The 14,551-nt window shown below is 50.6% G+C and overlaps 1 protein-coding gene across 4 annotated transcripts; it reads left to right on the forward strand.

Annotated features, from left to right (window-relative positions):
- Positions 1-735: 735 nt before the first annotated feature.
- Positions 736-9,397, forward strand: ttc19 (tetratricopeptide repeat domain 19). Of its 4 annotated transcripts, none has more exons than XM_026149301.2 (11): positions 736-885; positions 2,096-2,223; positions 2,394-2,485; positions 6,495-6,605; positions 6,689-6,727; positions 7,855-7,911; positions 7,979-8,040; positions 8,121-8,215; positions 8,482-8,645; positions 8,725-8,887; positions 8,960-9,397. In XM_026149301.2, the coding sequence occupies exons 1-11, from the start codon at positions 788-790 to the stop codon at positions 9,115-9,117; spliced, it is 1,167 nt and encodes a 388-aa protein (XP_026005086.1). In that variant the 5' UTR covers positions 736-787; the 3' UTR covers positions 9,118-9,397. The 4 variants fall into 4 exon arrangements, with proteins under 4 accessions (XP_026005086.1, XP_080148529.1, XP_080148530.1 ...); XM_026149302.2 differs by having other exon boundaries at positions 754-885; positions 2,096-2,228; XM_080292403.1 differs by lacking the exon at positions 6,689-6,727.
- The last annotated feature ends 5,154 nt before the right edge of the window (positions 9,398-14,551 follow it).

Here is a 14,551-nt window from a genome sequence, read left to right on the forward strand (position 1 = left end):
TATTAAATCAATCAGAACAGAATCACATCTCCTATACACTACAGTGAAATCGACAATAACTGAAAGTAAACATACATACATACACACACATATATATATATGTATATACACGCGCATACATACACATCCATATTCACACATCTACATAATAATAATATAAAAAGATGAATAACCAATACAAAAATAAATAAGAATAAAAAAAGAATGAAAAACAAGGAACAGAAATAAAGAAGACAAGGGGGATCATAAAATCTCTAAAAGTGAGGTTCCATAAAGAAGACACATAACTTAAATAAGGGGCTAAGAAAAATCAAACTCTTCTAAAAATCTATGCATTTTGATTGCTTGGGGCTTATTTATTAACTTAAGAGATTTACGGAACAGGGAGAGGTCGTTTTTAAGAGCAGGCCATGAAGGGGGGGATTTAGCATATCGGCATTTATGTATGTAATACTTTAAAGGCACGGACGGTGCAGCTGTAACACTCAGGTAAGCTGTGCCCCGCCCCCATCACACTGCTTCCAGACTCATGACTTGCCTGTTAGAGGCCTAGAAATTATCCTTTCAAAATAAATGAGAATTAATGACGAATGGAGTAAAAATCTCGTAATTTTATGTTATTTTCACTGTATCTGTTTAATAACATCTCAATAAGAAATTGAGATATTTGTGGAGATATTTGTTGATCGATTTTTTCAATTATTCGACACTGGAGAGATTATTTGCATTTATTTTGAAGGCGCAGGGTCTGGAGTCGTGTTTTCCGCTCGTTATGTAAACAGTAAAGATGGCGGCCTCCGGTGTTCTCCGTGCTGTCCTCAGGCAGACTCTGAGCAGGTTCGGTAGTTTCAGATGGAGCCTGCGTCACCCGCGAGCTGCACACAGGTGAGCGACCGGAAACTGCGCACCAGGGTAGGTCACATTTCACACGATTTGAGCCTCCCGCGTCCTCACACCAGAGTCCATTCAAAAATCTGCAGCTTTTACAGCTTCTCTGGTCCGCATCACTGCAGCCAGGGTGCAGTGATGATGGGCAGAGGAAGGTTGCTGGTTTGAATCTCTGACAACAACAAACATCAGCAGCAGAACAGCTGGAGTAACATCTGCACCTGTGCTCTGTTACACACACACACACACACACACACACGACCAGCAGGCGAGGAATTACAAACCCCTCATCATCAGTGGCACGCCAGTGGAGAGAGTGGACAGTTTCCGATACCTGGGTGTCCACATCACTCAGGACCTGTCATGGTCCTGTCACATCAACACCCTGGTTAAGAAAGCCCGTCAGCGTCTCTTCTTCCTCAGAAGACTTAGAGACTTCCATCTGCCACTGAAGGTGCTCAAGAACTTCTACTCCTGCACCATCGAGAGCGTCCTGACGGCAAACATCTGCACCTGGTTTGGGAACAGCACCAAGCAGGACAGACGAGATCTGCAAAGGGTGGTGCGCTCGGCAGAACGCATCATTCAATCAGAGCTCCCTGACCTGCTGTCCATCTACACCAAGCGGTGCAAGTCCAAAGCTAGGAAGATTATGATGGACCTCTCCCATCCCAACAATGGACTCTTCTCACTGTTGAGGTCTGGGAAGCGCTTCCGCTCCCTTAAGGCCAAAACAGAGAGAATGAGGAGGAGCTTCTTCCCCCAGGCTATTCGGGCCCTGAACCAGGTGTAGGACTGGACTCTCCCAAACACGTCACTATAAGACTGGACTCTCACACACGTCACCACACATTTCCTATAATCCTATAATTCCTATAATTTATAATCCTTATCTTTATAATGTCTTCTGCTATTTGCACATTCTTTACTGTAAATTCCTAAGTTAATTTGTAAATTTTTGTAGTAAATTGTAAATATTGTAAAACTTTTCTTCTGTCATTTAATGGTCGGGCATTGTACAGCTACAAGCATTTCACCCCCATGTCATACTGTGTATGGTTGTGTGTGTGTGACAAATAAAATTTGAATTTGAATTTGAATTTGAACTTGTCAACCAGGTGTAATGACGTGGTAATGTGACAGTAACCGTGGCAACCATATCATGTGCATGTGAACTAAAAGTTTTTACTCGCTTTTGCTTCTGCAGTCTGAGCATTAACACTGTCAGAAGTCAGAGCAACGCTGTGACATCACAGCCTGTGGAGGGCTCGCGCTGCTCGGCATGCTGGGTAACCGTGAGCGGAGGAGGAGGAGGGGTGCTGTGGGCAGCGCTCGGTATGGTTGGTCACAAACATTGTTCTTCATCAGCTTTCATAACCTGTTCCTACTTCCTGTCACCTCTGTGACCTCACACTGTGTGTCTGTCTGTCTGTGTGTGTGTGTGTGTGTGTGTGTGTGTGTGTGTGTGTGTGTGTGTGTGTGTGTGTGTGTGTGTGTGTGTGAAGCCTTCTCCCTGTTTGGCAGCAGTGAAGAAGACAAACGCGATGAAGCTCAGAGGAAGGAGGACGAGATGATCCTGCTGCTAAAGAAAGCCAAGGTACCACACACACACACACACACACACACACACACACACACACACACACACACACACACACACACACACACACACCTACACACACACACACACACACACACACACACACACACAGCAGTGCTACTGTGTGTGTGAGATGCTGTATATTAAAGAATAGTGTGTCCTGACCAGTGCTGCTTAAAGAGGACATGAAACTCTGTGACGCTGGGTTTAAGTAACAAAGTTTAAAAACATGTTCAGCAACATCTGCCGTCAGAGCGGAGTCATGTGATTGGTTGGTTGTGGCCAACAGACTGTAGTGCTGCAGCGATGAGTTCCTGTTATAAACCAGGAGAAAGTGTCCACGTCACTGTCTGCTGCAGGAAGTGGCTGTTTGGGTAAAAACCAGCTGTTAGCCGTGATGTTGGGCTTTGTAAAGCACTTTATGAACGAGGGCTGAGTCTGTGTGAGCCGGGGGACAGGTGTGAGTCAGGGGACAGGTGTGAGTCAGGGGACAGGTGTGAGCCAGGGGACGGGTGTGTGACAGGTGACGGGTGTGTGTCAGGGGACAGGTGTGTGACAGTGGACAGGTGTGAGTCAGGGGACGGGTGTGAGTCAGGGGACAGGTGTGTGACAGTGAACAGGTGTGTGACAGGTGACAGGTGTGAGTCAGGGGACAGGTGTGTGACAGTGGACAGGTGTGAGTCAGGGGACAGGTGTGAGCCAGGGGACGGGTGTGTGACAGGTGACGGGTGTGTGTCAGGGGACAGGTGTGTGACAGTGGACAGGTGTGAGTCAGGGGACGGGTGTGAGTCAGGGGACAGGTGTGTGACAGTGAACAGGTGTGTGACAGGTGACGGGTGTGTGCCAGGGGACAGGTGTGTGACAGGTGACGGGTGTGTGTCAGGGGACAGGTGTGAGTCAGGGGACGGGTGTGTGCCAGGGGACAGGTGTGTGACAGGTGACGGGTGTGTGTCAGGGGACAGGTGTGTGACAGTGGACAGGTGTGAGTCAGGGGACGGGTGTGAGTCAGGGGACAGGTGTGTGACAGTGAACAGGTGTGTGACAGGTGACGGGTGTGTGCCAGGGGACAGGTGTGTGACAGGTGACGGGTGTGTGTCAGGGGACAGGTGTGAGTCAGGGGACGGGTGTGTGCCAGGGGACAGGTGTGTGACAGGTGACGGGTGTGTGTCAGGGGACAGGTGTGTGACAGGTGACGGGTGTGTGCCAGGGGACAGGTGTGTGACAGGTGACGGGTGTGTGCCAGGGGACAGGTGTGTGACAGGTGACGGGTGTGTGCCAGGGGACAGGTGTGTGACAGGTGACGGGTGTGTGCCAGGGGACAGGTGTGTGACAGGTGACGGGTGTGTGTCAGGGGACGGGTGTGTGTCAGGGGACGGGTGTGAGTCAGGGGACAGGTGTGTGCCAGGGGACAGGTGTGAGTCAGGGGACAGGTGTGTGACAGGTGACGGGTGTGTGACAGTGGACAGGTGTGAGTCAGGGGACAGGTGTGAGCCAGGGGACAGGTGTGTGACAGGTGACGGGTGTGTGTCAGGGGACAGGTGTGTGACAGTGGACAGGTGTGAGCCAGGGGACGGGTGTGTGACAGGTGACGGGTGTGTGTCAGGGGACAGGTGTGTGACAGTGGACAGGTGTGAGTCAGGGGACGGGTGTGTGTCAGGGGACAGGTGTGAGCCAGGGGACAGGTGTGTGACAGTGGACAGGTGTGTGACAGGCGACGGGTGTGTGTCAGGGGACAGGTGTGTGACAGTGGACAGGTGTGAGTCAGGGGACAGGTGTGAGCCAGGGGACGGGTGTGTGACAGGCGACGGGTGTGTGTCAGGGGACAGGTGTGAGTCAGGGGACAGGTGTGAGTCAGGGGACGGGTGTGAGCCAGGGGACGGGTGTGTGCCAGGGGACAGGTGTGTGACAGGGGACGGGTGTGTGACAGGGGACAGGTGTGTCAAATCAAATCAAATCACTTTTATTGTCACATCACATGTGCAGGTACATTGGTACAGCACATGTGAGTGAAATTCTTGTGTGCGAGCTTCACAAGCAACAGAGTTGTGCAAAATACAACAATGTAAACAAGCAAAATACAAGAATGGCTACATCTGAAACTAATAAATATATGTACAATATATAATAGTGTATGCATTTCTGGATGTGTATACTAAATATTTTTCTACGTGTGTGTGTGTGTGTGTGTGTGTGTGTGTACACATATTTTACAAATTAAATAGAGTAAACAATGAATAGAATATATATAATAAAATATACAGAGTGAGACATGTGCAAAACAGTGGCATTTATATACAGTGTGGAGTGCATAATGTTGAAGTTCCAGTAGTGAAGCTGAGGTGTCTATGACGTGTTCAGCAGTCTGATGGCCTGATGGAAGAAGCTGTCTCTCAGTCTGCTGGTACGGGACCGGATGCTGCAGAACCTCCTTCCTGATGGAAGCAGTCTGAACAGTTTATGCTGGGGTGACTGGAGTCCTTGATGATCCTCCCCGCTTTCCTCAGGCAGCGCTTCCTGTAGATGTCTTGGAGGGAGGGAAGCTCACCTCCAATTATCCGTTCAGAGCACCGCACTACTCGCTGGAGAGCTTTGCAGTTGTAGGCGGTGCTGTTGCCATACCAGGTGGTGATGCATCCAGTGAGGATGCTCTCAATGGCACAGTGATAGAAGGTCCTGAGGATGCGGGGGCTCATGCCGAATCTTTTCAGTCTCCTGAGAAAGAAGAGGCGCTGCTGCGCCTTCTTCACTGTTTTGTTTGTGTGTACTGACCACGTGAGATCCTCAGCCAGATGTACACCAAGGAACCGGAAGCTGCTCACTCTCTCCACAGCAGCGCCGTTGATGGTGATGGGGGTGTGTACTTCTCTGCACCTCCGGAAGTCCACTATCAACTCCTTTGTCTTTGCGACGTTGAGGGTGAGATGGTTGTCTTGACACCAGTGGGTCAGGGCGCTGACCTCCTCCCTGTAAGCCGTCTCATCACCGTTGGTGATAAGACCCACCACTGTAGTGTCGTCCGCAAACTTCACAATGATGTTGGAGCTGTTAGTGGCTGTGCAGTCGTAGGTGTAGAGTGAGTACAGGAGAGGGCTCAGTACACACCCCTGTGGAGCACCAGTGTTCAGTGTGATGGGGGATGAGGTGATGCTGCCCAGTCTGACCACCTGGCGTCTGTCAGACAGGAAGCTAAGGATCCAGCTGCAGAGGGAGCTGCTCAGTCCTAGATCCTGCAGTTTCCTGTCCAGCTTCGAGGGAACGATGGTATTGAATGCTGAGCTGTAATCTACAAACAGCATTCTCACATACGTGTCTCTCTTCTCCAGGTGTGACAGGGCAGTGTGTAGTGTCAGGGCTATGGCATCATCAGTGGACCTGTTGTGGCGGTATGCGAACTGTAGAGGGTCCAGTGAGTCGGGTAGTGCAGAGCAGATGAAGTCCCTGACCAGCTTCTCGAAGCATTTGCTTACGATGGGGGTCAGGGCTACAGGTCGCCAGTCGTTCAATGGTGTGTGCCAGGGGACAGGTGGTTAACTGATTGTTCGTCCTCTGGTCGAGTGGACCATAGCTTGCTAATTGAACACAGACGCTCTCACAACCCAAATCCCGACGTTGGTTTTGAATAAATGTATTTTCTTTTAATTGAATGTATGTTTGCACTTTGTTCGTTCCTCAGCTGCGAGTCTGCACCAACCAAAACACTGTCTTTGGTTATCAACATGAATACTTGAAAGGAACATAAAATTATCTGTCACTAGAAAAACATGGACTTTCAGACGTACTTAAAGTTCTGTGAGGTCACAAAACCCTGCTTACTCTTTCCCTCCCAGGCTTCCAGACTTTTTGTTCTTAGCGTTTACATGTGGACGGGATTAAAAAAATGAAAATGGAAAATCTCAAAAATACTCTTAAACCCACCGTCACAGAGTTACACCTGTGTGAGAGCAGTGGGGTCAGTGGGTCTTCTTCTGTAACAGCAGCAGTACTGACAACTCTGTGTGTGTCTCAGCTCAGCGTGCATCGGGGTCAGCTGCAGGCCGCCTCGGGGTTCCTCCATCAGGCCGTTGTTCTCGCTCATCAGACGCACAACAACCAGGCCATCATCTACACCTACAGCCTGGTAACATCTGACCTCTGACCTCCGTGAACTTGTCACACACACACTAAGCTGTTTACCTGTTTATCGCTCACCTGTGTCCTCAGATGGCGAACCTGGCCTACGTGCAGGGTCAGCTGGACAGCGTGAGTATCTGCTCCATCACAGAGAGGAAACAGTGACACCTGCTGGTGGAGGCTGGGACTGATCACACAGCACACAAACACTAATCGACTGTCACAGCAAATGTTTGTTATGATCAAAAACAATGTGAAGAAACGTTCAGTTTGTAAACAGGCATGAGCGTTTGTTTTTGTGTCACATGTTGGAGGCGGGGCCTCTAACGTGAGCATGTGCTTTAGAGGATATGCTGGGCTTCTGTCAGGTGGACTCAAGCCGGTCCGTGTCACAGCGCATGCTTAGAATAGGACGGTTGTCGTCGGGCAGTTGCGTGGAGATGATCAGGGCAGCGTTTAGCACCGATGGCTCAGTGATGGTGCCGGAGACGCCATCTGGGTCAGACGCCGGACTTGCAGATCATGTCAGGTGATACTGATGTACGACACGTCTGCAGCAGACCTGTCCTCCATCTTTGTTTGTGCTGTTTGAGCAGTATGAGGGGTCCACAGTGACATTCAGCAGGTAGGCCACGCCCCCAAATGCTCCAGTGGACCTGCCATCAAACAGGAAGTGAAGTTGTTGCCCTCCATTTACAGAAACAGGAAGTATACCTAGAGAAAGCGTCCCCCTGTGTGAGCGTTATCCTGACGTCATTAGAAGTTTCCACCTAAACATGATGCAGCATGTTCTGAAATTCAAACGTACAGCTCTGCTGTCACTTCCAACATGAATGAAGACAGAAAACTAAACAGCAGTGATGTTTGTAGGGTTGCTGAAGTTGGGCTAGCTTGCTGGGCTGCAGCTACATCGGAAGGTTTTAAACAACTTTAAAACGAACAGTGGTGATAAAACCCGAGAGGCTGACAGTGATCACTGACTGTTTTTAGGGGCTTGTTCAGATTAAATAGAAAATTTAAAACGTGAAACACAGCAGCCTTAATAAACACAGACGTTTGTTCATACGTCGTCATTAAAGCCAGATAGCTCTGACGAGCTGAGCGTTCACACACAGCTGACCGGTTTCTCCTCCGCTCGCTCTCGACGTTCGTTCTCGGCGACCTCGTTAATGTGAAGCATTTTTTCGCAGCCAAGGGTCTGTCTGCTATTGGCGGGTCCTCTGTGATGTCATCCTTTGTGCTCCTGTTTCTCGCAGGCTGAGAAACTCTTCAAAGCGGCGATGAGCTTCATGCTGGCGGGAGGAACTCCGCAGGTCAGTGCTCGTTCGTTTCACCTGGAATTCAGCGGGTGAACCCACCTGATTTCCTGTCTGTTTCCAGGACGACAATGCCGTCATCGAGATGTCGCTGAAGCTGGCCACCATCTACGCCGAGCAGAACAAGTGAGGGCAAATTCAGCCGGTCAGCTGACAGGAAGCTGAGGTCACAGCTCCCTGACTTTCTGTGTGCTTTCTTGTTTGAGGGCGGAGCTTGCAGAGCACGGTTTCAGGTTCTGTATGGAGTCTCTGGAGGTGAAACTGGAGAAGCATAAAGAGCCCCTGGGAGAGGAGCCCACAGGTGAGTGGCACAGGGGGGCGGAGTTAGAGCGGGTTGCCTCCGTCTCTTTGAGCCGTGTCACATGAACCCCTTTGCCTTTGAATAAAATCAACATAAGGAGGGAGGAGCTTAACAGCTGGTTACAGATGAGCTGAAGGAGGAATCAGCAGATCCTGCAGAGTTTGGTGGGCTCGTTAGTCCCTCTGCTGGGACTCGAAGGCAGACGCTTGCTGCTGAGTTCAAACGTGATCATGAAGTCACGTGACTAACCTGCGTGTCGCCCTCAGAGGAGCAGGAGGCTCTTAGGAAGGAGACCCGCCTCCTGCTCGGGCTGTGTTTGGACTCACGGGCTCGGTACCGAGCGTCCACGCTGCACCTGAAACAGGCTGGACAGGATTACCAGGACGCCCTGAACATCTGCTGCCAGGAGCAGGGAGAGACACACCCACAGGTAGTCACGCCTACAGGTAATCACGCCTACAGGTAGACTCGTCGGTCGGTATCTAAACTCTTCTTCGTGTCTCTGTCAGACCCTTGTGCTGATGAGCGACCTGGCCACCATCTTGGATCTGCAGGGTCACCATGACGATGCCCTGGCACTGGTCCGGCGGGCGGTGGAACTGAGCCGCTCAGCCGGACACCCGGACCTCCACGTGCTGCTGGGAAACATGGCGGGCATCCTGCTGCACACAGGTGAGCAAGGAACAGAGATCGGGGGGCGGGTCTTACTCCGCCCGTCTCACGCCGTCTGGTTCTGTCCCTCAGGCCGGCTGGATGACTCACTGCGGTTCTACCAGGAGGCTCTGGGTCTGGCCCGGCAGGCCGCAGACCAGGAGGCTGTGGACAGGATCCAGGAGGGACTGAAGGAGGTAAAGGAGAGGAGGAGGCAGGAGGAGGAAGAGGCAGCTGCAACCGCTCAGTGACCCAGGCTCATCAGAACCGCGCCTCCTCCTTCGACTCCACGTCTTCTTCTGTGGTGTTTGCCCTCTCATTGGTAGCTCCGAGGACCCGCTCTGTGTTCTGCTGCTCCGCTGAGAAACACCCAAAACCAGCCGGGACTGAAATCTGCTCCAGAACCAATCAGAACCAGGACGAAGGTCCAGACCCTGAACACGCCCACCCCTCCCCCATCAGTGCTGAAGCTGCAGCTCACCTGTGAGCTCACCTGTCAGCAGGAGACATAAATATTTATGAAGCTGCAAAGGTCGTCACGTGTTTTTCTTTGAACTTTACTGGTCCTCGCGGGGCTGAAGGCCTTTTGCACACTCAGAATGTGGTCTTAGTGTCAGGGCCACAGGTGGGTCATGGTTAGGGTTATGTCAACTGTCCCCACAAGGTTATGAATACACACACGTGTGTGTGAGTGCGCATGTGTGTGTGTCTGACTGATTAGCACAGAAACATGACTGTCACCTGTGACCTTTGACAGTGTGAACATTATTCATAAGGATGTTCCACAATCACGTCCTCGGTCAGCGCTCAGAGGACCAACAGCCCGTCTCCACGAGTCTGAACACATGTTTGAGTCTCCAAATGTGGTTTTAGTGTCAGGGTGACAGCAGCACATTACGTCAATGAGATGTCCTCACTAAGACAGAAAAACAAGTGTGTGTGTGCGCGTGCACAGGTTCCCACAGAGTGTGACGCAGGTGAACTTCCTGTTTCTGTTTACAGAACATGTCAGAATAAAAGCTCACTGATTACGGTAAACGAGAATCAGCTGCTGCTGCAAAAACAACAGATTAGCACTCACACACACATTAGAATCTTAATGGCTTCTGTGTGTGTGTGTGTGTGTGTGTGTGTGTGTGTGTCTGACTGAGTAGCACAGAAGCATGAATGTCACCTGTGACCTTTGACCTCCCACAGTGTGAGCTGTGTGTCTGAATTCAGGGGCGGATGCTTCAAAGACCGCGTTTGTATGCAATGATGTCACAGCAGCGCGACAAAGGCTGCCCAGTTTCAAAGAGTCCTTCAAATGTGGCGACAAATGCGTCCTTCTTTGCCCCGAATTCTAAGGATGGGTCCGATGTGTCCTACTATATCCCAGGATTCATTGCGGGTCAGTGGCTGCAGGAAGTGGCTGTTTGGCTAAAAACCAGCTGTTAGCCGTGATGTTGGGCTTTGTAAAGCACTTTATGAACGAGGGCTGAGTCTGTGTTAGCCGGGGGACAGGTGTGTGACAGTGGACAGATGTGAGCCAGGGGACAGGTGTGTGCCAGGGGACAGGTGTGTGACAGTGGACAGATGTGAGCCAGGGGACAGGTGTGTGCCAGGGGACAGGTGTGTGACAGTGGACAGATGTGAGCCAGGGGACGGGTGTGTGCCAGGGGACAGGTGTGTGACAGTGGACAGATGTGAGTCAGGGGACAGGTGTGAGTCAGGGGACAGGTGTGAGCCAGGGGACAGGTGTGTGACAGTGGACAGGTGTGAGCCAGGGGACAGGTGTGAGCCAGGGGACAGGTGTGTGACAGTGGACAGGTGTGTGACAGTGGACAGGTGTGAGCCAGGGGACAGGTGTGAGCCAGGGGACAGGTGTGTGACACGGGACAGGTGTGAGCCAGGGGACAGGTGTGTGACAGTGGACAGATGTGAGTCAGGGGACAGGTGTGTGACAGTGGACAGATGTGAGTCAGGGGACAGGTGTGAGTCAGGGGACAGGTGTGAGTCAGGGGACAGGTGTGTGACACAGGACAGGTGTGAGCCAGGGGACAGGTGTGAGCCAGGGGACAGGTGTGTGACAGTGGACAGATGTGAGTCAGGGGACAGGTGTGTGCCAGGGGACAGGTGTGAGTCAGGGGACAGGTGTGTGACAGTGGACAGATGTGAGTCAGGGGACAGGTGTGTGCCAGGGGACAGGTGTGTGCCAGGGGACAGGTGTGAGTCAGGGGACAGGTGTGTGACAGTGGACAGATGTGAGTCAGGGGACAGGTGTGAGCCAGGGGACAGGTGTGTGACAGTGGACAGGTGTGAGCCAGGGGACAGGTGTGAGTAAGGGACAGGTGTGAGCCAGGGGACAGGTGTAAACCAGGGGACAGGTGTGAGCCAGGGGACAGGTGTAAACCAGGGGACAGGTGTGAGCCAGGGGACAGGTGTGAGCCAGGGGACAGGTGTGTGACAGGGGATAGGAGTGTGAGCCAGGGGACAGGTGTGAGACAGGGGACAGGTGTGAGCCAGGGGACAGGTGTGTGACAGGGGACAGGTGTGAGTCAGGGGACAGGTGTGTGCCAGGAAACAGGTGTGAGCCAGGGGACAGGTGTGAGCCAGGGGACAGGTGTGAGTCAGGGGACAGGTGTGTGACAGTGGACAGATGTGAGCCAGGGGACAGGTGTGAGTCATGGGAAAAGGGGTGTGCCAGGGGACAGGTGTGTGCCAGGGGACAGGTGTGAGTCAGGGGACAGGTGTGTGACAGTGGACAGATGTGAGCCAGGGGACAGGTGTGAGCCAGGGGACAGGTGTGTGACAGTGGACAGGTGTGAGCCAGGGGACAGGTGTGAGTCAGGGGACAGGTGTGAGCCAGGGGACAGGTGTGAGCCAGGGGACAGGTGTGAGCCAGGGGACAGGTGTGTGACAGGGGATAGGAGTGTGAGCCAGGGGACAGGTGTGAGCCAGGGGACGGGTGTGAGTCAGGGGACAGGTGTAAACCAGGGGACAGGTGTGAGCCAGGGGACGGGTGTGAGCCAGGGGACGGGTGTGAGCCAGGGGACGGGTGGTTAGTGGACCCTAAAACAGACTTTTCCTCCTCTGGCCGAGTGGAACATAGCGCTGATACGATTAGCGCTATTTTATGCAATAAAATAATCTTTGTGTTCCCGAACAGGTCGCTAGGTCACAGCTTAGAACACGCCCATCACACCAAAGACAGGACCGTGTGTTACTGAAGCACGAGCATCAGCACTGAGACCTGATCCTGGAACAGAACACAGGACTACAAAGTGTATATAAGGAGACAGGGAAGGACATAAGGAGACAGGGAAGCAAATAAGGAGACGGGGAAGATCAAAAGTTTTTCATGCGGCTGATGTCGTGAGAATGTAAAGGTCATTATATGAACACACACACACACACACACACACACACACACACACACACACACACACACCTATACGTTCCCATAGGCACCGTCACACCTGAACAAGTTAGGTACAGTCATCATTTACCTGTAAACACACACACACGGTGGGGTGAAACTGTGGGAATGAACATAATTGCTGTTGTCCTAACAGGTTAATTACACACACACACACACACACACACACACACACACACACACACACACAGCTGTGCTTATAAAAGCAGCTGCAGACGGCGTGTTTCCGTTTCTGCTGGACGACGGTAACTCGACACCTGAACAGGTATGAGCACAAACACACACAGAGGTCAGAGGTGAGACACATTATCATAATAACTTAATTTAAAACCACATTTTCAAATTCATGTTTCAAACAGCTTTAGCTTCACCTGTGGTTCTCCTGTGGTTCACGTTAACTTGGCTCACAGTAAGTGATGCGTTTGGGTGGGATGTTTCATGTTTCAAGTACAGATCCTCTACGTTGGAGCTGGGTATCGTCACTGATTTCTAGAATAGATTTGATTCAGATTCACAAGGTCGATTTAATTAAATTCAATTTGAATCAGGAAAAATTGGCATCAGCCAGTCAGAAATATTAACATATGACTGAATGTGTAAAATGACTGAATGTGTAAAGCGCTTTGGGGTCCTTAGGGACTAGTAAAGCGCTATACAAATACAGGCCATTTACCATATTATAAACAAAGGTTCATCAGAGGTGTGAGCATCACAGCTTTGTGTCAGAGTAACTGAGGATAAAACATGAGGCAGATGTTCCTGGCCTGGCTTTTTATAGCAGATGACCTTAAAATCTTCTGCAGCAGAACAAAAACTGAAGAAAACCATGAATCAACATGTGAACATGAACTGGTGCTGCTGAAGGGAAGCAAAGTTACAGAGGTTTGATTACAGACACAGCTCAGAGATTGTAATTTGGGATCATTTTAAAAATGTTACATTGGGGCGACCGTGGCTCAGGGGGTTGGGAATCGCATGTGTAACCGGAAGGTCGCCGGTTCGATCCCTGGGCTCTCTGTCCTGGTCGTTGTGTCCTTGGGCAAGACACTTTACCCTACCGCCTACTGGTGTTGGCCAGAGGGGCCGATGGCGCGATATGGCAGCCTCGCTTCTGTCAGTCTGCCCCAGGGCAGCTGTGGCTACAACTGTAGCTGCCTCCACCAGTGTATGAATGTGTGTGTGAATGGGTGGATGACTGGATATGTAAAGCACTTTGGGGTCCTTAAGGACTAGTAAAGCGCTATATAAATACAGGCCATTTACCATTCATCGTGCTGGAAGAGAAACAGCAAAAGTCAGAATGAATTCATGACGATGGTTATGTGAAGTGAAATGTGAAGCGTTGTTTGGATCTTGCTTTGCTGTTGGTTCAGTCAGATTTGGTTGGAGAGAGATGAAACCTGCAGCTTCAGAATACCCCCCCCCCCCCCCCCCCCAAAAAAAAAAGACGTAAACACATAGGACGCATCAGCATCAGTGAGCCGTCGGCTTTCAGCCCCGACAGCGTGTCCACGTCTGTGCCGTCAGTTGAGAAAGCCGACATCTGGCGCATCGGCATATTAAGGATTGTACATTAACATAAAGCTGTTGTACACACACACTCACACACACACACACACACGAAGAGAGAGAGTATGCATTGTATGCAAACAGCTACCAAACGGCCATCATAATTCATCATACAATGAGAACAGGACAAATCAACAATTAACAATGACTAATTAATATTAAAATCTGTAACATAATGTATTGTTTGGAGTTTAGTCTGTTACTGTTAATATTTTTACCATTTCTTCTTGGAGCAACTGTAACCCACATAATTTCCTTAGGGATTAATAAAGTATTCTGATTGGTTCAGGATGACCTGCCATTATCCAATCACACATCTGTTTACCTGCATCTTTGCTCGTTTCTCCTCCTCTTCTTTTCTCTTTTTTCTAAACTGAGCACCTGATGGCTTTGAACTTTTCTTGTCCATCTTGGTTTTAATTTTGCACTCCAGTATGAACACAAATCCCTCAACTCGAGGATCACCACAACATGATCTAACAGACCTACACCTTAGTTCACAGATTCACTTTGTCACAACCCAGGATTCAGATCATGAATCCATAATGAGCTTGGATTTACATCATTATGGATGAAATACGCTCTATTTGGAAGCAGCAGGCCCCTCCCCTTTCGACGGGTTGTGTGGAGACTTTAAATCATCAAACTGTAAATTTTAAATTGTTATTGATCCTTTACCCCGAGTCCTAAAGTGTATA

This window comes from Astatotilapia calliptera, chromosome 18, assembly GCF_964374335.1.
Source record: "Astatotilapia calliptera chromosome 18, fAstCal68.1, whole genome shotgun sequence".
Lineage (NCBI taxonomy): Eukaryota > Metazoa > Chordata > Actinopteri > Cichliformes > Cichlidae > Astatotilapia > Astatotilapia calliptera.